General features: G+C 40.0%; 1 protein-coding gene across 4 annotated transcripts in view; it reads right to left on the reverse strand.

Moving 5' to 3' along the window:
- Window positions 1-23,384, reverse strand: part of CELF2 (CUGBP Elav-like family member 2) — a 202,712-nt gene that overhangs the window by 43,233 nt on the left and 136,095 nt on the right. For all 4 annotated transcript variants that reach the window (XM_082308655.1, XM_082308656.1, XM_082308657.1 and 1 more), the window contains exons 6-8: window positions 14,509-14,588; window positions 9,453-9,611; window positions 7,967-8,030 (exon numbers count right to left, since the gene is read on the reverse strand). In XM_082308655.1, the coding sequence (XP_082164781.1) occupies window positions 7,967-8,030; window positions 9,453-9,611; window positions 14,509-14,588 (303 nt within the window). The remainder of the gene's footprint in view (window positions 1-7,966; window positions 8,031-9,452; window positions 9,612-14,508; window positions 14,589-23,384) is intronic.

A 23,384-nucleotide genomic window follows, 5' to 3' on the forward strand; every position in this document is an offset into this window, starting at 1 on the left:
AGAGCTAGGCAGTGACAAAGTCATCTCCCCACCCAGTCTGTTTTACTGTAGAGGTGACTAAAAGACAACTGGCCACAAACCAGCTCTGCAGATGTTATAGGGTGTCAGCTTCGGTGCCTTCAGGAAAAAAGACTGCTTGCTGTTGTCACACACGCGTAAGAGAAGGACAGCAAAGAGCCCTGCTGAATTGAGCACCCAAATGTGACTGTCAGCAAGGACTCATGGCACGCACCGTCATCCAGCATGCTCTACAGCTGATTGTGTCAACAGGTTTATCGCTTAATATGCCTTCTCTTTAGGATCCTCTGTCTGCTCAAACATATAAAAAATAAGTCCTGTCATCACTGTTTCACATTCCCCAGGCATTTTACCATCTCTGCTCCCTCTTTATTGGTTTCTCCCGTCAACTTGTCAAGTGCGTCAACATCCCACTTGCTAGGACAAACTTGGAGGAGGGAAACCAAATGCTCTCAAGTCCCAGACCCAAAAAGTACTTTGCTTTCAAATGGGGATTTTTGGTTCAATTGAACTTCAGCCAAGGTATAGTTCTGTGGGACTAATCTGCTCTCTCATTCTCTCCCCTTTCACATACTATCTTCACACATTTCGCATCCTACAGCTTTTTCAAAACAGTCCCAAATCCCGCAACAGAGCTGGACCGCAAATGAGGAGATTGTTTTTGTTTGAAAGTGCTGCTCACTCAGCAAATGCACTTCTCTCTGAAGAAATGCAAATCGCTTAACGCTGAAGAACAGCCTCATAGGCAGAGCTGCACATGAAAAATGAAAATCCCCCTGTAGGGAAAAAAAAAAAACTGGGTGAGGAATAACTCTTGATCTTCATGATGGAGACGATGTTGGGAATTAAAGGGAAATTATTAAAAAAAACCAGAATCACAATACTGTTTGATTCCATTTTTAATAACATGTATTTACCAACGTGCTATCAGCTTGGCAAATATTCAAGATTGCACGGAAATTCAACTTTCATTTTGTTATTTGGCAGATTAAAAAAACAATTAAATTATGTGCAAAACAGATGCACAGTATGTCTTGCTTGAAACTTAAGATTTAAAAAAAATTATTTATAAGGATAGGGGCATGAAAATTTAATTTAATGTTCACCTTAGGTAATTTTGTGTCTTATTGTTCACAGCAATTACCATAAATCTACATATCAATAAGCGAGAACAGATGTCAGTTGTTACAAGTGCTTGCCAATCAGGCCTGTTAAAAAGTGACAGATGGATGGTGATAGAACATTCTCATAAGGCCTATTAGCACATTCGCAGGAAATTTTTGTAGTGCTGCACAGTCACAGATGCAGTTCTGTGAAAACATGGGGAAATCTGAGAGCATGAGATTTACATTTTACAACTTCTTGTGCTGCCTCCGACGCAAACTTTCATACAATGAAGCAATTTGCCTCATTTCAGTCACCACAGCTTTTCTCCTGTGATAACTGTAAATTCAGAATTACCGGGTATTTGTAGAGGAGGCAACAGAGTCATGAGCCTTTCCTAAAGACTTCTTAGGCCTCATCAGTGCTTGGGTTTCCAAAACCGTAATAAAATCATATTAGGATACAGTTGAGATTCGCTTGCTGAACAAATTCTTAATAAAGGACGGCACCGGGTACATTTTAGTGACAATATATGCATGGAGAATTTCAAAGTCAGTGGTGATTATCAGAGCCAAATCTGGATAGCTCATAAGCAGTTCCCACTAACTTTACTTCCTTTTCTTTGGCAATTTTATCCTTCCCAATTATTAGGATTTATTCCTTCTGAATTAAATCCTGCCTGAAGCTTAAAATTTGTGGATTAAGGTAAAATTTATCATCTCGGGGCCAAAAAGCAACCATTTGGTAATGCTGACATCAGTCATTCTGCATACTGATGTCAAAAATGGGGGTAAAGGCTTCACGGCCTGTGTCTGAAAGAGTGTGATGTTATTCCAGCAATATTCTAGGAATTAAAATAGACGGGAGACCTGAGCGCTCCCTCCATCAAACCATATATACTCTGCGCCTACCTTTAGAAAAGCTGCTTATCTGAACAGTGCTTAAGGTACCTTGAGCATTTAGTGTTTGATTTAGCAAAGCCCTTAAAACAACTTTTAAGTCCACATTTGATTCTGCCCTGCTTTTTAAGAGTATATGCTTAAATCTGACTGAAAGTTAGAGTTACTAGCTGACTCACGTAGGATTTCAGCACATTTTCAAGTTATACATGCTCTAAACACATTCCTGGCAAGAAATGTGCTTTTCTCAATTGAAACTTCCCTAGTCCTAGTGGGAAAGATTCATCTGATCTAATTTTATCCAAATAAAAGTTACTTGCCCAGGCTTTTGCTATAGTCAAAGGAGAGAGAGTGAGCAGATGATTCATCCGATCCTAAAATAGATAGATTAACCCCAGCCCTTGGTAGGACGAATTGCAGCCTGTGAGTGACTCCCTCTTCATTGACATCGCAGGGAGTCCGAACACCTCATTTCCAAACCGCTGAGGTTCACTGGGATGAATTTCACCCACAGAGGGGCCAAAGCAATAAAAAGCCCCTCTCCCTCCTTTTGATATTTATAGAAAGCCCAGCCAGAGCTGCAGATCTTGTGCCCAGACTCAGCCAAACTTCCACATCGTGCACTTTTACCACCTGAATAAGCACGTCTCGTAAACTGCCGAGCATTAGTTTTCCTCTCAAGGTGCCTCTCCTTCTCCTGTGAGCAGAAGCGACGGGTGCATTGAGAACAGCCTCACTTGCTTCAAACTCTGCCTCTCCAAAAAATGCTAACTGGAGTTGTTTAATTTATTAGCTAAAAAAAAAAAACCTAATGGTATGGGTTAAATTAAGCAAGACTTTCAATGGAATTACTGTTACTAAAGTCCCTGAGGTCAACATTTTCAAAACTGCTAGTTATCTTTAAGAAACAGCTATCTCCCTTGAGCTGGAAACAGTTTCTCAGTGACCTTTACTTTTAATATGATATCCCTAAAGAGGTCATAGCAGGAGAAGCCCTCCTTCAGTATGGTTTTGCTGGAATGAAGCCACCAAAGAGTCAGAGGATACAGAGGATCCTGGGCCAATGCAAAAGTATAGAGCTTTTGTGCAGATGGTCCTGGCTTCCAACCGGTCCCTCCAGATCCACTGAGCCAGTCCAACAATTAGAGGAAAATATTCAGAAAGCAGAACCTCGCGGAGTTTCTCTCACCCATCTGCTCCTACAGACCCTGCAACAGGAGGAAATCTGGCTTGGGTAACAGAAGAAGGGTGAAATGGATTGAACAGGGCTCAGAAAGGGCCAGAAGTTCAACCCAAAATGCAACCAAACTGTGAGAGAGTTTGGAAAGGACTGGGAAAAAAACATACATTGGAAAAATATAAAAAGTCCCAGCTGTAGAGGGTTTAGGGGTCTGAAAGCCAAAGCGAGAAAAGCCAAAAGCATGGTTTCTTCTCCTGCATGACTTCAGAAAGCAAAATACACTGTCTGTTGAATGAAATTAAGAGAGTCCCTTTGTGTCTTGTGAGTAATGTACACGTTTATGTGTCCTGAATGGTCACACATATAGAAATATTTCTGTACAAGCAAGTATTTATTCCTGCCAAAACATTTTACATCAATGGACAACAGAAAATCTTCACAGAACATATAATTTTGAACATTTCGATTTTCTGTAGTTGCCCTATGTAATATCAAACCTCCCTGTTTATACTATCTGTATAGTACTTTCCAGGTTCTTCTTACGAGGAGCGGCTGAGGGAGCTGGGGTTGTTCAGCCTGGAGAAGAGGAGGCTGAGGGGAGACCTTATCCCTCTCTACAACTGCCTGAAAGGAGGTTGTAGCAAGGTGGGGGCCGGTCTCTTCTCCCAGGTAACAAGTGATGGGATGAGAGGAAATGGCCTCAAATTGCACCAGGGGAGGTTTAGATTGGATATTAGGAAAAATTTCTTCACCGAAAGGGCTATCAAGCACTGGCACAGGCTGCCCAGGGAAGTGGTTCAGTCCCCATTCCTGGAGGTATTTAAAAGACGGGTAGATGTGGTGCTTAGGGACACGGTTTAGCGGTGGACTTGGCAGTGCAACATTAACGTTTGGACTTGATGATCTTAAAGGTCTTTTCCAACCTAAACGGTTCTATGATTCGTAAACAGGCAGGTTGGCTTAAATAACTGCAGCTTTTAGGGTCTGATCCAGTGCCAGCCAAACTCAATGCAAACGTTCAAGCGACATCAATCTCCTTTGACTAAGCCTTCCATGCAATTTGTGTATATTTGAAAGAGGAATCTTTTTTGCTTGAAAGGTTGCTAGTGCTTAATGTAGCTTGCATTGTCTTTTTAAAGTAAGACAATCAAATCACATAATGTAATTCATCTACATTATTAGCCTTCCCCAAAGACAAAGCACAGGCTAGACACTGAGGTTTGAGAGGCATGTGAGAGAAAACATTGCCTTTAAATTAGCATTGGCAGAGAGCAGAGGATGGGAGGAAAAGTGAGGAAGTGTTCACTATAAAATATACACTTGACGATGGTATGTGCTTATATGTTTTACACAGGACAGTGAAGCAGAGTTTGGCAAGGTAGGGTCAGCTCCTGTAATCAAGACCAGGGGATTACTATAAAACCAAAGGCAGTGCTGCCAGCTCTCCTGACTTTATTACCAGTCTCAACATATTACACTCTTTTCTTCAGGTTGGCTCCAGAAATAAAACAATTTAATGAAAATCTCATTTTTCAATAGAAATGAGAAAACCTAAACTGGGGAACCAAGTGTGGAACCTTCAAGCTTGGAAAGCTAAATGGCAAACTGCTACTTCTTGTCTCTCAAATGTTAGTATTTCACAGATTTTAAGTGAGCCAGTTTCATGATTTGCTGGGACTTCATGCCTGGTTTATGAGCATAGGGCAAAGGCAATACTGAACATACAGTAGGGCCAGTGGGCTGCTACAGCAAGAACAGCAATCACTTTTGGAGCTGGTGCTCTGTGGGTTTAATGTCTGTACGTTAGCAAGTTCTTGACCAAAATCTCTATTTTTCTTTGGATCAGATCCCCAGCTCCCAAACAAACAAACTCCAATTATCTTAAACCAAAAATTCCTAAAAAACCCACTCCTTTCAACAAAACCAAAGAATCCCTGCTTTTGCCACATAAAAAGTACTTTAACCAGACTGAGGCATGATATTACGGAAAGGGAATTTAAAACTTCACACTGAAGATCAGTGTCTTTGCTCTGCTAGCAAAGAAAATTGCTTTGATTTAAGAAATAATATAGCTGAGGACTACATGGCTAATATTTCTTCACATGTGCAGCAGGGAGTGTGCTGCGTCCTTTCTGCTCAGTACAGAGACAACACAAGCTTTAGCAGTACGAATAAATACTTGCAGATCCGAAGGTCCCTAATTTTGGACAGGAGGGTGGCTGTATTAGAAGTCCTAATTTAGCAAACTGTGAATTCATTGAGACTTAAGCACAAAAGAGATGCTAGAGCCCTGACATGTAAGTAAGAATGAAATTTCAATGGCTCATGTGGCTTTTGATCAAACTTTTAGTGTCTGAATTCAGTGGTAAGCACACCCATTGACTTCAAAGATAAAAGTTGGACCCCTCAAACTCAAAGTTCAAAGAACTTGCAAGCTGCAATGACGGATCTTCTTTAGCACCATACTTAACTGTGTCTAGATTTTATTCCTCACCTTGAAATATTTTATTAATAGGCAAGCTATACGCAATATGGAAATACATATTAGATTCATTTTTGTAAAATGTACATATATAGCTTAAGTTAAAAAACTCTGGGCCTTTACAAACATTCAAGGATGGCTTCAGCAGGTAATGCAAAATCTCGCTGCAGACATAGGAGTATTTTCTACTGCTTTCACAAAACATAACAAACGAATCTTTAATACTAGACGCACAGCATAACGTAGTGCCACATGATTTCTGAGGAGAGGACAAGAAGTCTCAGTCCTAATGATGAAATAGCGCTTAGTGTTTGGCACTTTCATGTAGAGCTGCAGCTTGGAGAGAAATTTAGTATCAGTAATTTGACCTTGAACATGAAGGTTTAAGACTTACGTGTTTTGGGGAAAGAAAGGAGTAAACTTCAAGCTGTTTTGATAACATGAATATAAGATAAAAAAATACATATTTTCTAGTAGAGGCAGTCAGTGATTAAATTATCCCATAGATGAGAGCATTAGCAATCTAATCTTTAGTCGAGAAGGCATATCCCTCAAGTAACAATGACGTGCCACTATGATTTCTTAAGATGATTTTCTACTAGATTCAAGACCAAATGATTTTCAGAGAATAAATCACACCCTGAGATGAGAACCCATCCTGAAATTACTTGACTAAAATTCTTAGTTTCAACACAGTTCTTGGAGACAAAGCTGAATCTACGCTAACAGTGAGAAACAGGCAACAGAAAACTTCTAAGGTGCACATAATGCAATGGATATCACATTATTTTTCCTCGGTGTCTCAATTCTTTCATTTTGTAGACCTAACCAAATATGAAAACATTAAACACAATCTCTGAGCTCAAAGCCACTTCCAAAACTGCCAAGTATAAAACTGTTACTGAACTGCTCTGTTCTGTTTATCATATTAAGATACATTTTTTTGATGAAAAAATGCTAGATTGCAAGTGTAACATAATAGAACCAGCAAGCACTGCCAGCAGGTCTGAGGAAGAGAGAATAATTCGGAGATATTGTCATCTGTAGGCCAATTTATATTGTCAGACAGCAGGTTCACATTAGTCTCTGATGTCACTGCAATAATGGCATAATACGACGACTGAGCAAAGAATACCTGTGGGGTATAGCTATATGGTGCGGTATATCTATACTTGTTAAAGTATTTCGGGATTCATTCAAAGCAGAATCAGAAAAAGCAGAAGACCAGGATTAAAAGAAGAGTGAGAAAATGGTGTTCATAAAGACTTCTGAATATTTTAGCCCTTGTTTTGTGATGATGAAGCAAGCACAATGTTGTATTTCATTGATTCAGTGGGTTCATGATTAAAATAAACTAATGTAGCAATTTAGGGGTTTTGTGCTTCCTTTTTTTTTTCCTCCTCTAACAAGAAAAAAAGCTTTTTAACAGTTTCTCGCGGCAGGCATAATGTGCATCTGTGCTCTGATTTACTGCACATGCTGCCTTCTCTAGCATCATGTTAAGTTAGGGTATCAGCATGGTAGGTCACACAGTGGGAGTGACCTTTTGCTAATCACTACACATCAGTTACTACCGGCACACAGCTCATTACTAAGAAACCCTCCAACTAGCTGGCTTTCAAATACGCTCACACTTTGATTTTTTTTTCCCTTTTCTTTCTTTCTTTTTTCCCCCAGACTAAAGATTATACTTTTATATAAAAGCTTCTGTTGTGTAATTTTGTCAACTAGGGTTCCAAAGTCAAAAAGGCACCCAGTTAATTTTCCATGATTATAAAAGGAGCCTGAAAATTCATACTGACGGTAGGCCTGTAATCTTGGGTTTCATTAAAAAGGTCAGAACATTTTTACTCAGCACCTATTATTAAAATGTTTGAGGGCTGCCATTAATTTGATTTTTCGGGACACAGAAATCTCACTGGAAATTAGAATGTAATCCTGCTGTTGCTTTACTGACACTTTTCATAGGGTAGGATACAGCTGCGGGGACTAAGAGCTCTCCTGCAATTTACAATTGGTTACTTTGGACAAATGGCAGGTGACTAATGCAAGACAAACTGTTTGCACAACCCGGGAGCACTGGGTTTAATTTCAGTTTCTGAAAGAGGGGAGAAAGTGTTTCTATTGACGTTGAACCGCGAGCTGTCCCCTGCCAATACATCTGCCACATTTAATACACAACACGCCCCCCACCCCCGACAATGTGATTATTAGAGGTACAGAATTCAATAGCTTAAGAATACAAAACATAGCTGGAGCAAAATGAAATGGTTTTTAACTTACCGGCCATTTGCTGAATGCCGCTGAAGGCACCCAAGTTACTGGAGGAAGTTGCTTGCTGCAGAAGCTGCAAATTAACAACACAACACGGCAATCTATCTGACATTAATGTAACAAATGAAGATAAAACTAAAATGAGCTATCATTTCACATTTGGAGTATTTATGCTTTCCTTTACATTTATATAGTCTCTTGCTTCTGTCTGTTGTTGGAATGAACATCCCTAGAGTCAATGCTGTAAATCCATATTAATGTCTAATCTCTATTAAGAAACACACAGACACAAGGGAAACTCAATAACATTGCTGCTTTAAAACAATTAATCAATTTATTCTTTTTAACAACCAGGTGTTAAATCTATTTAAACCAACATAGCGTGACTAATTACAACCCTCTGTAGTCTGGTAGTTACCATAACTCATCTCTGTCAATCACGGTCCATTCTCCCCCACCCCCTTGAATTCAGTTTTTTCTTTATTATCTTTATGAATCAAGCACACAGATACTCATTAGACTGGTATTTGTATATAACAATTTAGCCTACCTCAGTATTAATTAGCCTACCTCAGTACTAATACATATTTTTATTTATGAGGTAAATTGCTGTTTGTAATTATATCACTATACCAAAGCATTGTATGCATACAAATTATGTATTTATGCATACAGAGTACATATATATGGACGAATCTATTTGTCTAACTTGGAACCATCAGGAACTCCCCACGTTATCCAAAAGCTGCTCAACCAGACCTCTCAACTCCAGAGCCACAAAAGGCAGAGGGTCCCTCTCAGCTGTGCTGCAGGGGAGTCTCTCTTGGCCATCCAGGACCTACGACACGCGGCTGTGGATTTCAGATTTCTCCAACAGGGGCAGCAGCTAATGCCTCTTTCTCATCTTACAAATGGACCAAGGAAAATACCTTTTTAAATGTATGAGAAACAAATTGCTTTCCCCTGCCATCTTCACTTTCTGTACAAGGTACTATGAACCACGCATGTTTAGCATTGACAGGACCACACATTAAAGCGAAAGCCATTTCCAAATGAAAATGTGGAAAATTAGAGGATTGAACCACAATATTCTAGTTTAGAGGCTGCACCATATAGATATGGCCCCTACCGTGTTCAGCTGCCTATCTGTCCTTCCCCTAAGGAAGAACTTAAATTTTATTCCAGCTATAAAATCCAGACCCTAACATTCAAATGAACAATAAAACTAATGGAATCAAATTTTATTTTGCAGCATGAGTAAACTTTAAATGCTTGGACAGCACTGACACATCTTGAAATGTTTACTCAAAGTCTATTCCTTGTTATTTATTTTTAGACCATGTGATAAACATACAGAGTTTTTTATATGGAAGATGACATGCTACGTATCCTGGAGGACTTAGCAATTTATTGCAGGGAGTTTACTAGAGCTGATTTACCGTGGTTCTAAAAGAAATACAGTATAGTATAGTCACCGCCTCTGAAATGAACTTACAGCTAGGTATTGTGGTGTGAGTCCTCCAAGACCTGTGAGGTTTCCCCAAGTGGCAGTATTGAGCTGTTGCATCTGCTGTGCCAACTGCTGCTGCAAACGCCGCTGCTCCTTGTCCTTTTGGGTATCGGCAAACTTCACCACGATTGGCGAAGAGCAGCCCTGTGGTTAGACAGATCGGGAAAGACAGAAGCGTTAAATCCCACCAAGTCACCCTTGCGTCGTGAGCTCAGCCATGTCCCATAGGGCCACCGGCAATGGCATGACCTGGTCGCTCACCCTCTCTTTGTGATTGGCATATGTAGGACCGCAAGGACTAAGATTTTCAGCTTCTTAGGAAAAGAGGCTATGGAGAAATTATTGATTCCCCAGTTCTTTTTATAAAGCACCTTTCCTCAGGCTCTCTTTTCCTTCCAGCTATCAAAACTGCTGCCAGAGACAGCAAAGTGTACCAGTCCTCTTTAATTAAGCTTCACAGCTGATGAGATGGACATGATGCTTTGTCTGCAGTCTGTTTTCAAGGCATCGCCAAAGGGAAAGGTGTCCAACCTCCCTGCTGCCAGAGACCACACAGCCTACACCGCCCTGCCACCGCGGTCTGGCTGTGTGGTCACACTCTGTGCAGCTGGCTTGTGCACCCTATGTAAACAGACCGTGAGCAACCCCACCAGCAGCCGCTCACTGCTCCTTTTCGTACCAAGGAACCCCAGGCCCAAGCGAGCACAAAGGGCAACGCTGCCAGGACAATTCACCCACCTGCGGTCTGCTCCCAGGCACGCTTTGTGTCAAGCACCCTTGAGATGTGAACAAAGGGCAGGATGCAGACCAAAAGTGAGTAGTTCTGGTGATAGCAGCCCATTCCTGATTGCCACTACTTCTTCTATTGCTTCTATGAGCATCTTGTTATGTGATATGGGAGGGTTGTAAGACACCTTAGGAAACAGGGAGGCTGTAAGAAAGAGCCAGAGATCTGGTCTGTAGCCTACTCCTCATCCATGTCTGAGGGACCCTTGGGAAGAAGTAGAAGGTCATGGACCAGATGGACTTTTGAGGTAAGCTGGATATTTCCCTCGGACTTCAGATCCCTGGGTATTCCAGGGCAAAGTCACTGAGAGAATGAGACATGTGAATATGAAAGTTGTCTCTGTTGCTCTCGCTCTATTTTTTTCCCCCACTAACATATAAAAACATGTTTTCATATTTTAACCTTTCAAGTCTTCATTTTTTAAAATCAAGGGAGCAAACTATATAGTGCAATGATTCAGTTCTTCAAATTAATTCAAGCATTTTGTGAGTCATAGAAACTGTCAATCCATTGCATACTGTTTTCCAACTTCATAGGATCGAATGAATAACTTCCCTCCACCTGCCATGCTTTGTTATACTAATTTCTTGTCTAACTTCCATCTGAACACAATGGTAGGAGTGAAAGGTGACTCAAGTCCAAAAAACACAGCAGCACTTCAGCCAAAGTGTACAGTGTGGGATGAGGAGCGGGGTTATACTTAACCTCACTCTTCCCACGGCTGCTCTCACAACACTGTGAACATCTCCAGAAAAGTTCCTGCCCTCTATTATTTACAAAAAGCAGCCGTGTACCTTTTCTCTGGAGAACCTTACACCAGGGAAAATGATAAGAATATTCACAATCAACAGATGAAATGATGAAATAAACCACAATAATAATATCTCTTGTATGAAGATCTCCCATCAATACTGTTCCTTTAGAATTATCTTAGAAAATCATCACTTGGGATTTATTATTCCACCTCCAACTCCTTTCCTGCGTGTTTCATTGCAAAAATGTCTTTCAGTGTTTCAGTGCGGAAGAAAGGACATACGTACCACTCCAGCAATCAAATAAAGATTATGAAGGAGTCAGCTTGTTACACAATTACCTCTCTCTAGTGATTTTTATACTAATATTAAAAGCAAGACCCTTTAAAAAGAAAGAAAGAAAAAGGAGCTGGGGGGTGGAGGGTGTGAGAGACTTTTTTCTGGTTTCGCTAATAAAAAAAGCAAGCTGTTTCTATTTAATATGAGTTTTGGTAGCAATGGGCTAAGAACAACTAGAACTTACTGCCTTCTACCTAGATGTACAGGAGAATCAAGTCAACTTCCAAAGAAATAGAAATTAATTTCAAAGGAAGAAATATCATATGGCCATTTCAGTTCTCAGTTCAGCAGCTCAGCACTCAACACTACAGCCGACATCATATTTATGAGTGCTTAAATGTCAGTAAATTGTATAAAAACAGTATCTCTGCAATTTATGAATCTATAATTCATTTTGTCACTGTCTGCTCTATATTTCATCACTTCATCATTTTCAAGAGAGCAAACATTCTGAAGACTGAAATTATATGTAGCAAGTGGCTCTATATGAGAAAAGGGTTGTTATTGTTGCATCAAATTCACTCCATGATAACAAATTAGTGTCTTCTACTGGTGCTGCATCTGAATGCCTTAAACAAACAAAAAAACTCCCCAGAAATGAGATAGAAGAGCAAAAACTCTAGAGCAGCAATTATGTTTTTAAATTCAGTTGATTTAACCAGGTCAGAAAGTCAGGTGGAAAGAGTAGTAAGAGAATTCATTATTCTATGAGATGTGTTCATCCGAACATTAACATCCCCATTGCTCTTTCTTAGCCCACTTTCAAAATTCATCATGGTCAATGATGTGTGCCAAAGAACTGAAAATAATGAAATCAGAAAAAGAATTCTGCAGTAACTGGGTTGAAATGTAATTGTGTACTACATATTGTCCCCCCAGCCCACTTCTGTTTGCAAAAAACCATGAAACGAAAGTGTCCAAGGACCACTCTTTCAGGCTGAGAGTTGAGATTTCACATCACCTAACCCAAGTTAACTTTTTACTAGACGAGTATGGGCAAAAGCGAGCAAAATTTTTGCGCTTAAAGAATGATTTGTTTTATGCTCTTCCATTTCTATCTTGAGAGGAAGGTCCCAGCACATGCACAGGGTGCAGCTCCCTTCCTCATTCAATGGCTTGGTATCTCCACCCCACTTAGTGCCATTTTCTTCCCATCAGCTGTTGCTGCCTTCATATTTTTCTTTGTGTTGTCAAGACAGTAGGTACAGACTCCGCTGAGTCCCTCACCCACTGAGCTGGAGGGTGTAATGCTTCTCTCCAAGAAGGGACTCTCAGTCTAAGCTCAACTGGCACAAAGACCCAGACGTTCAAAGTGCAAAATATTTGGAATCGCCTTGCCAGTTTGGGGATCTCATTGATGACGTCTCTAAAGGTGTTGAGAAGAATTTTGATCCAAGAGTAACTATTCTATAGAAGTAATGTCAACAGGAGTATCACATCAAAATGCAGCCTCTTTTGGAGTACTGCATACAACAGAAGAATGGGAGAATTTGTCTGGGAGGTATTATCTCTTTAATTTTACCATCTTCTGAAGTAGAGCTGTGTAAAATTCATTTTGCTAGACAGAAAAATACATTAAAACACATGGAAAAATATAGGTAAAACACAGTATTACCAGTAAACATTTCCTTTTTACTTGGAATCAAACCCATAAAAACATATAGATCTGAATTAATGGAGCAGTGCATGGCAGACAAATTACGAGTGTTATTTCAGAGACTCAAAGTGGCAGTTCTTTTCACAATATACTGTCAGACTGCATAGATCGTATAACAGCAGCTTTCTAGTAAAGATAATTTCAATTATTCTCATCTCATTGGCAGATTCTCATCTAAGACTGTATACTCAAGGTCTAAAAATGCATTGCACTGAAAAGAAAACACACCGATTATAAAAGAAGCTCAACCAAATTCAAACGTGATGTTTGGAAAGACAATAGCTTTGCAATGCTGATATTATTACTTGTAGTATACAGGAAACAGTTAGTGACATTTTCATGCACTGGCTTGATTTTTAGCTTCTCCTCCTTCTTCTCCTCTCTCCACCCTCCCACCCCTGGTCTCCCCCCTTGGCTCGTTACACAAAGCAGCTCAACGACATGACGCAATAATGATTGTTCAGCACCCAGCATGCTTTGGGAGACTAGAGCATTGCAAAGAAAAATCACTGAGGAAAAAAAAAAAATCGAAAGGTCCTGGTGGAAAAATAAATAAAAAAAAGAAACAAGTGCACATAACATCAATGCCACCTCTGAGAAAAATCATCACTACACGAAGATACAGTATACATAATACAGTATAACATGCACTCTCCAATGATAAGCTAGAAGATCCAGAGTAAGTAAAGACTTCATACTTGTGCGGTTTTTTGTGCAAAATTCTGAAAGACCATGACAAAAATCACAGACTGAAAAAAGTTTTGAGATTGCCAGACAAGCTGTGGCATTCGATAACCACTCCACTGAACGGATCGTTAGCCTACAGCTATGTTCACATTAAGTGAACAGGTTTAAAGTTTTGTGTTGCTCATCATCATAAAATACGAGGCCGTAGAGGCAGTTTGGAAAGAAATAAAGAGCGTTGCTTGTGAAGGGCCAGCCACGACAGTGCTCTGCAGGAAGTGCCACACTTCGATATGCTCTGTCATCATTAGCATTTTTATTGGCTACATGAAGAAAGAGAAATTACATTAACTTAAAAAGAGATTCTATTTACAGAAAAACACATGCACTAGTAACTCAGTGTGGCCAGGTTAAACCTCTTGAGCTTTTTCTCAGAGCAGCGCAAACTACAACACTTAAAAATCTATTTAAAAGAAACTAAGATTTTTCTTTGGGGGTGTGTGTGTTAAAATTAAAGGTAATTTACTCATCAGATATACTCTGAGTATGACTGAGGAGCGGTATTCACAGCATTTTTATTTTCTCCTGAATGCCACTGAAAACAGGATCAAGAGCCGTGTTTGGATACCACACAGCAACCTTATTGTGTGCTTTCAGGTCATTAAGAAAAATAAGCTTCACAAAGAGAGGTAGAGTGAGCTGGTAAAAAGTTTAAATCTGTGATTGTCATGTGTCTGATCTCGTCCAGGAGAGCATGGCTTTACCATTCGCAATCATTTGCACAAAGAAAACAAAGAAAGGGCAAATGATACAGTACTGTACCTCCATGGTCTGAGACTGGTGCATGGCTTTGATTGCATTCTGTGCCATTGCCCTTGTAGAAAATGTGACAAACGCACAGCCTGTGGGAACAAGGGGACAGGGAGCAGGAAAGACAAAAAACAACAAGACAAAAGGGTTGGACGCTTGTTAAACCAACACAGTCTACGAGAACGGCCACAAGACGACACTGTTCTCAGTAGTACATAAAAATAAACAACTTCTCTAGTTTATTTATCGACAGTGCTGACTTGCTAATCTGACCATAGATGAAAGAAAAAAAATTAGGTGGGGATGGGTGAGGAGAAAGGGTTTTTTCCTTTAATTTGCTTTTTGGGTTGTGTTTCTTTTTCTTTTTTTTTTTTTTTAGCCACAGGGTTTGAAATAAGTAAGGCTTTTATGTAGAGTTTGGATTGCATAGTTTAGTCTATTCAGGCCATGCGTTAACAACTGCTTGCTATGGCTTTTGTGCAGGTAAATTGTGGATAGTGAATAAGTGACTGGCATCACTGGCAGCTGAACTGGGATTTTAATAAAGGAGTCCATAATGTCACATATTTCCGTGATGCACCAAGAACAACCATACAAATAAGGATGAGAAAAATTCCACTGTGTAGCCTGTGACTAACTGTGAAAAGACTCAGACAAAATTCAGTAATGTAGGTGGAATCTCAACATTTAAAAAAAAACATATTTCAAATAAAAATCTTTATGATTTTTGTTTCTCCGAGTCCTAGGTACAAGTATAATTTGATCTATGAAAGTTACCACCGACTTGAACAATTCTGAAGCTATGTGCATGAATAACTGAAAAATCACTTTTCTCCCTCCTCAGCCTTTTAAATCGTAATGTAAAGCCAATAGGCTAATGCCTGGGCTATTTTTCCAGCCTTTTACTATTGTCAGTCATACCTACACTGGGCATGGTACAGGTCAACTTTTTTAGTGCGTGACTCACTGCCCTTTTGACTAATAAAAACATTGCCTTCTGAGATTTACATTTTATTCTTCATGCACCCTTGGGCATCTTAAAGAAAAAGACTGTGAAATTAATGCAGATTCAGGCTGATTTTGTAATAATACCATGGCACACTAAAAGCTTAGCTAAAGCAACACAGACTTATTTCACTTGTGATCTCTAATGACTTTAAAAGTGCATTGATTTTCAGCTCCCTTAGCCTTGCACAGTTTGAACTTAGGTTTCAGAGAATAATTTAGTGTTCCACTCAATTTCCTCAAAACATTATTATTATTACTACTTAAAAGATTTCCAAATGAAGCAAATCTAAGCACTGAGAGGCTAAAGCATATTGTCATTTTAGAGCTAATGCATGAAAGCTACATTCTGGCATCAAAAATACAATATTGTTGCCCCTGTGGCCAATGGGCAAAATAAACCATTTTGCAATCCAACAAGCAACAGATTGTTTGGTTTACGCAAATCAATTTGAGGCATAAAATACCTTTTCTTTTTTGCTCCGTGTGTACCTGGTAAGATTATCAAGTCAAGACTGTATTCACATTTTAATCAAACAACAGTAAGAGAAAGCAATGCCTGATCATTACCCAAAAGCACTACATCTAGTCATGAAAATAAAGTCAATGCATTTTTGCATCATGCGGTATTTTTTTTCCTCTTTGATGTAAAGGCCCTTGGTACAAGAGAACCTAAGCTGGCTTATGTACCTCTGACTGATAAGGGGGCATCATAAAATCAGAAGTCAGAATTCTTTCATGCCAACTTCACGGCAGTGTCGTGACTACATATTTCTCAGGTAACGTAACAGATGATGATGTCTTACTGCTGTTCAGCCACACTACGTGTAGCTATACTATTCTTATTCAGCAACAAATTACTGTCAAAGAAAATGATGTAACAAAACAGCTTTCTGTATTGCAATCTAGACAAAATGTGCAGTAGAAGGGTAAATAAACTACAGTACCTCCGCTAGATTCCATATTGCTGCTGTGCACTAAAATTAAAGAGGCCCAATTCACCATCAGTCTCAAAGTAATCTCTCTTAAAAACATTTCTGTTATTATCATTAACAGAGGAAATAACACCAAGGGTTTTCATTTCTTGTCTTGCAAATTCAATGGGGGATGAGCACAAATAGAGATATACTGAAGGGCAGGCAAGAAACCCCATACAGAGCCTCGAATAATATTGTTTATAATGGTCAAGAAACTGCTTCATTCACTTCTTTCGCTCTCATTATCCAGGAGTGTGTACCATAGTGACAATTACTGAATGGAGGTTTAGAATGCATAAGCAGCATGTAAAATGTCAACAAAAATCAATAAGACACAGTTTATGCATTTATCACAATTTCTACCCAGCAGTACCGCTGTAAGTAACTTACTGAGAGATGTTGCAATTAGCAGGTCTCAAAAGAAATGTGAATCAGCAGAGAAATAAAGCTGTGCTCCTCTCAAGATAAAGCAGACTCTCTCTTCTCTCCCTTTTCTCTTTTTAACCACAAAGCTCAGCTGTTGGGGACTTTCAGCGCCCAACACTGCCACAAAATCTCCCTCTTCGTTCCTCAGCCCAAATCCATTTGCGTGGATCCCATTGCCTTTGTCGTGGAGTGAAGAGACCTTCGTAGCAGATCTCCGTAAAGTGCCATATAGCGAGCTACCAATTTAAAAGAAACGTGTTCTCTAGGCAAGGGGAATGCCTGATGAATGAGGTTATGCGGCTTGAATATCAGAGTTTGGAAACAGCATTCCACAGAGAAGACGGGACTGCGTTTTAATTACGGTTTGCCAGCCAGAGGCTACAAGGTCAGGTACCCTTGTTATCTCCAATCGGCAGGCCGTTTCCCACCGATGGACAGTGGCCATTTGCACAGTAAATACCCAATTTGCCTCAACAACCAAGGTAAAAAATCAACCTTAAGTAGACAACCTTATTTCTAAATTATTTGATAACCTAGACCTTCAGTTGTTACCATCAAGCACCCCAATTAAATGCTAGCTAATTTAACCATCTTTCCACACATTGCTACATGTATTCACATTCAAGGGTTATTTTTTTCACATACCAAACCTGGACACTCACACACAAAATTTGTATATTTATTATGTGTGCATATATGTTTTATTATGTGTGAAACATGAGATCCTATATATTTTATTGTCTGTGAACCATGGGATCCTTTCCTTCATGACCAGACTGCCACACGGGAGGGGAGCTAAGCCTATATCATAGGATTCAGTCCACTTAACTCAATCACTGAACTTGAATATATAATTTAGGTATTCAGAAAAGTTCTGAGATGCTTATATTCTCAGCCACAATGGCAATACCTTTATTTTCCTATATGGGGTACCTACGCACTTCAGAGGATGATTTCATTGAGCACCTAGAATTTAATCAGAAGTTAAATTTCACTTATTTAAGCCAGATTCACTTATTTAAGCCAGATGAGCTCTGTCTGCACCATCCTGTACTCTCGCTGCAGCGGTTTCTGAGGGGTTGGGAAAACCCTTTTCAGCATACTCTCACTCACTATATCTCATGGATACAGGTGGTCTTTTGGGAACGTGCTGCCAGCTTTAGGACTCTAACTCAGAATTATAAGAGGACAAGACTAATCAGATTTCATGCCTCATGGTGCAAGGAAACAAGAAAGATTTCCGTGGCCTCTTACCTCATCCTATGAAACACTGCAATGATTGTAGTGCTGTGGGCCGAGGTCTTCCAGACCAATAGCTACAAGCAAACTATTTCTGTTCTACCATACTGAGTTCCCATACTTCAATTACTCCCTTCTTCATGGAGCTACGGAGCTCTCTGGGAGAGAAAACGTGGAGAGGGGCATATTTCCATAGCTAATGCCTTGAAATTACTTCATTTTGTACCACCAGCTACAAAAAAAAATCCTTTTATAAATACAGCCAACCTGCAATTATTTATCACCTCTGGTTTCAGAATGTCAGGGATCACCTACAGAAACAAAAGGGGAGGGAGAAAGGAGGTCTAAGAGTTTTAGTTGCTTCTCCAAGGCTGCCTTCTCACCCCCTACACCAGATAAATGATTGACTGGGGAAAGGCTGCTCGAAGTAATTTCCTCCTGCAGGCAGAATCAGAGGGAGGTACCCGGCCCTGTCACAGAAGAGATTTTGGAGCACATTATCGCATTTGCCATCTCGGCTGAGAGAACATCTAACTCACAGGGTTGGTCCTTACGCCCCCTCCCACTCCAAACTGAAAAAGAATTTTGAAGAGGCTGCAAAATTAGAAAAGCCTCCTCCTCGACCTGTGCCGTCCCAAACCTAGGGCTCACTGCTTGAGTGACTGAATTATTTGAAATATTTAAAAAAGCTCAGCACTGCCCCATTTTAGCTCCCGCTTCACTTGATTCTTCTCATCTCAGGCTTTCATAGACTGTTTTGAAACGTTCAGTCAGCAGTGCACGCACAGTCTAACATAACATCAATACTTGTGAGCTGCAAGTGAAGTAAAACATTTTAAAGTATGGAGGCCTCAAGGTAAGGGGTCTGATTTCATACCTACACAAGAAACCTCCCACATAAAACTACTGTGGTCTGCCAGAGGTTTTAAAGCCTCCAAACCCTCAGCGAAGCCAAAGGGAGATGCAAAACCCCTAGACATTTTTGAATCAGGCCTAGAGTTAAAAATGGAAGTTTAAAAACCATGGCTTTAAAGTTCTGGAGATGAAGGAAAGGCAGATGCAATAAATTCTTAAAAAAAATATATATAGTGACCCCTCTGACACAGAAGCAGGCTCGAGAGATTTTCAAAGTCATCCGAGCAATCGCAGTACTACGTGTGGTGGCTGCGCGGCTGGTGGTATAATGGTTGCCCTACAGCTTCCTAGTTCACCGTAAACAAGGTTTTTCTTCACTTTCTGTGAAGAAACAATAGTGAAAAGCTGCCAAAATACTCCTGCAAGAAGTATTTGGGATCCTCTGAGATGAAAGCCTCTATTTAAAGAAAAGATAAGGCTCGAATAAAAAGCCATGGAAATTGAAGCATGATAAAAATAAGCTCTAGTTGTGTTAAAATATTTCTAGCTGAGATTGCAAAGTAGACTTTCCCTTTTCTGTAGAAAAGGAAACTAATATAGCACAGCTGAAGGAAGGACCAGCCTGGGAAACAGCCTTCTAATGAAGACATCACACAAAAATCTTAGTGGTTAAAATATATTTCAGCTGCAACTTAAGACATCAAATTGTTTATTGTACAGACATTTGGTCATTAGGTATTGCTGAAGACACACGACGACAGGTCTGAGACCAAGTACAACAACTCAGCCCAAAGTAAAGCGTTTTGAAAAAGTCACAGTGAAGCTCTTTAGTTTATGCATATCAGGCACATAAAGGTAACAACAGGCACATCCTGTAAACATGCCTCATCTCTTTGGCTTTACTGACTTCTCTTCACTATCCACCAGATGACAGATTCTAGATTTTAAATTTCCTGAAGTTCATGGTTCCCTCAAAGCATTTCTAATTGGACAGTCGATTAGCCACCCTGCAAAGTACAGACTTCAGTAACTGGAATTTACACAAAACCAGAATCAGATGGGTACCAAAGACCACATTCGCTAATAGTGCCTTGATGACCCTCTTGTTGGAATAAAAGTTCTTGTAAATTATTTAATTTTAGACTTCCCTCTGTGGAGGGATTGATTCGAAGATGCAGTAATGGAGATCTGAGATGTAGAGTTACTGGCTAAAGGCCAGCAAAGACACTGGTCACTTGGGCATGTTCATTCCTTCCCAGCTTTGAAAGAGTTTCACCAGAGGAAAAAAAGAAAATTAAATATGCCATAATGATTGGAAAAAATTAAAATGTTACCATATTACAGCAAAAGAAATAAGGCATGGAGGTGCTTCTGAAGACCAAATAAAAATCCAGCACTTCCACCATGCTTATTTCCCATCACTGATACACGAGTCAGAAGGTGGCCCCTAATCCAGGCTGTTCCCATGGCTGGCACTTCACGTTACTTTAGCTTAGGAAGGAGCAGTGAATATCCATTAAAAAAATAGGCATAAAACTTCCTCACCTACCTTTCATTGCAATTAATTATGATGCAAATACTGATTTTCTTTTACTAAATCATCAAGAAAACCCCTGAATCGGAAAGTTATGAATGAATTTTCATGAAATTAAATTGCCTGACCATGGTATAACTCTCCACACCATTTCTAACCTGCCCTTAAAGCAAAGAAACAAACAAAAAAATCCTTGTAATCAATGTCTGCAGGAATGTTCACTTGTCCCATGTGCCTGGCGATGTTTTGTTAAAAATCATACAATTAGGAGCCTAGAAGATGTAGGAATATGCATTTGGAGCTTTTCCACAATTTTCATGGTATATCCAACTGTCTGTACATGTTATTAGCAGGTTTTTTCAGTGCATGCTATTAACCCAGTTGACTTCTTGCTGGTATCTGTTATATAAATCTGCACTTAGCAATACAGAAGAATAATTTGCTGTGTGGTGCTCCTGTGATAAGGATAAGAGGATTTTTTTAATCATCATTACGGATGGTAATAATTCCTAGAGTGATACAGAGATATTGATCCACTGATCTAAAAAAAGCATTTTACAAAGGTAGAGGAGCATCGCTATCCTTAATTTAAGGAACGGGGTAATGGAGAGATGATGAGAGACCAACTCACCTACGGTCAATACAGCACATCAGTGGCAGAGCTATAAATCAAACTTGGGTATTTCTGGCTATTTTTGCACACTCCAGCTATCATTGCATGGCTGTCTGTGTTGGCATCTGTGGTCATGTAGACATTACACAGTGCTGGGAGTCAGGAGGTCTGAAAGTTTCCTTAAGCCGTTTACAATAAGTGATTTAAAATCTCAATCATCTGAGGCAGTTCACTTCTGCTTTTTCATGATAATGAAGCTTAGCACATGATATCACAATCATGAATTTTTGTAAAGCATACTTAGCTCTTCAGAAAAAGTGCTGGATTAAACAACCCTGCAGGCTGAATCCTTCTCTTTGAATAATGAATATAGTACAGGCAGTGGCAAGCTTCTTTAGATAGTGCCATGAACTCTGCTAAAGTGAAGGCCAGCCTCCATGTCTGTTGAGTCCCTGGTTTCTTTATCTCTACAGCCAACAAGGTATTTTTGTATTTTAATACTCTTCACAGCTAGGAATTACTCTCTGCCAGCGAACTAATTTCACAGGGACTATATCAGAGCCTTCGGAAGGCAGTGCCTTTTGGTTGCTGCCTGTTTCTTGTAGCTGGCTGGAACGTAACAAGTTACAGGTATAAACAACAATTATTTCTCAGATGCAGGAGCGAACAACAGTGGGGAAAGAAATGTCTCAAGATAAAAAATCTCAGTTTCTTTAAAATATACTGCTCTACCACTGGAGCTTTGTATCATTATTTTGGTCTCGTTTTACAGATGAGTTTCAAACAGCTGACAGGAGGAATTTGGAGTAGAAATGCTGATGGTCCATTATCAGTAGTGACAGCTATGGGTGCGACTTTATTAAAGTTCTGTCAACTCTTGGCTAGAAACTACGATAGAAACAACCAGCTCAATCTCTCTCCCTCTCTCTCTTTATCTTAGCACTTATATCACACTCATCACAAAGTGCTACATTTTCCCTTGATGCCACAGGACGGGATCTCTCCTTGCTACTGGAGCCGTGTGGCACACTACAACCCTACATCCTGCCTATGGGTGGACAGCAGACTCTTACCGTATCAGTGGGAAGGTTGCTGTTGTAACGTAGACTTGGCCTAAAAGTCAACTGAAAGCTCTTTACTCTTTACTAAGAAAAAATAAGCAGCACAAACCAAAACTGTTCTACTGAGCAGTGTAACCTGGAGCTATTCCTCGCAACTATCGGCTGGTAATAAAGATTATTTGCCTGAACCCTTTAACAAAGCTTGAAAGTTGGCATAAATACCAATGAATATACTTTTCAAGCTCTTTTCATCTGAGATACCATGATGTGCACTTGTTATGCAATTGAAAAGAGATGCCAAACAGAGTTTATTGGACCGTATTTCCATCTCACTGCTGTGAGCACTGCGAGTTCCCGAAGGCTCTGGCATGGCGAGGACAGTGTTTTCCTAAGACAGTGACTATTTTTCATTCACCCCTCTGTGTCTGGGAGGGAAGCACAGCCGGACGGGTGCTGGGAAAACAAATACTGTTTGTGGCAAAGGGAATTAACATCTTGGAAATGGTAACACGAATTAAAACTCGTTAAGTATTGGAACTCGTTACAAAGATTTAACTGTATAAATTCTCCCGCTTGCTTTAGTGAAGCAGCTTTTCACCCTGTGCTTTTTCAGTCAAGCTCCCTCCACTGCAAATCTCCCTTAGCACTTTTCATTTCAACTGCAATACCAACCATTTTCCCAACACTTTGCTTTCTCTCATGGAGTGGTGGTTTTGCGAAGCTGATAAACATCTGCCTGAAAACCTGGCTGGCACAGCTGAACTCATTTTCAAGTGTGAACATGGGTGCGTAGAAAGCAATTCAAGTTTAACAAGGCATGATGCATGAGGTCATGATAGAATATCAGTCGTGATTGTGACCAAAATAAACCTGAGTGGCAGAGAGGATACAGCTCTGCTACGACTACTGGTGTGTGACCTACCTGGACTGAGATCTTCAGCCTCCAGCAGGAGAGAGCAGCACATTAACTTTATGGCTCTGCTGGCCGGCACTGCCCTGCCTGATATGGTGGTGGCGTGGCTTAGAAATCTCAGCTTCTGATTACTGTGAGATTGCTATCTATGGCAGAACAAAACTACCCCACCAACCTTACTTACCCTGTTGGATTTCATAATTAGTCTTTCTATGCTCGTACTATGCCCAATGTCTGTTGAATAAAAGCAAGTATGCAGTGGGAT

The sequence above is a fragment of the Platalea leucorodia genome (genome assembly GCF_965183815.1).
Source record: "Platalea leucorodia genome assembly, chromosome: 4".
NCBI lineage: Eukaryota > Metazoa > Chordata > Aves > Pelecaniformes > Threskiornithidae > Platalea > Platalea leucorodia.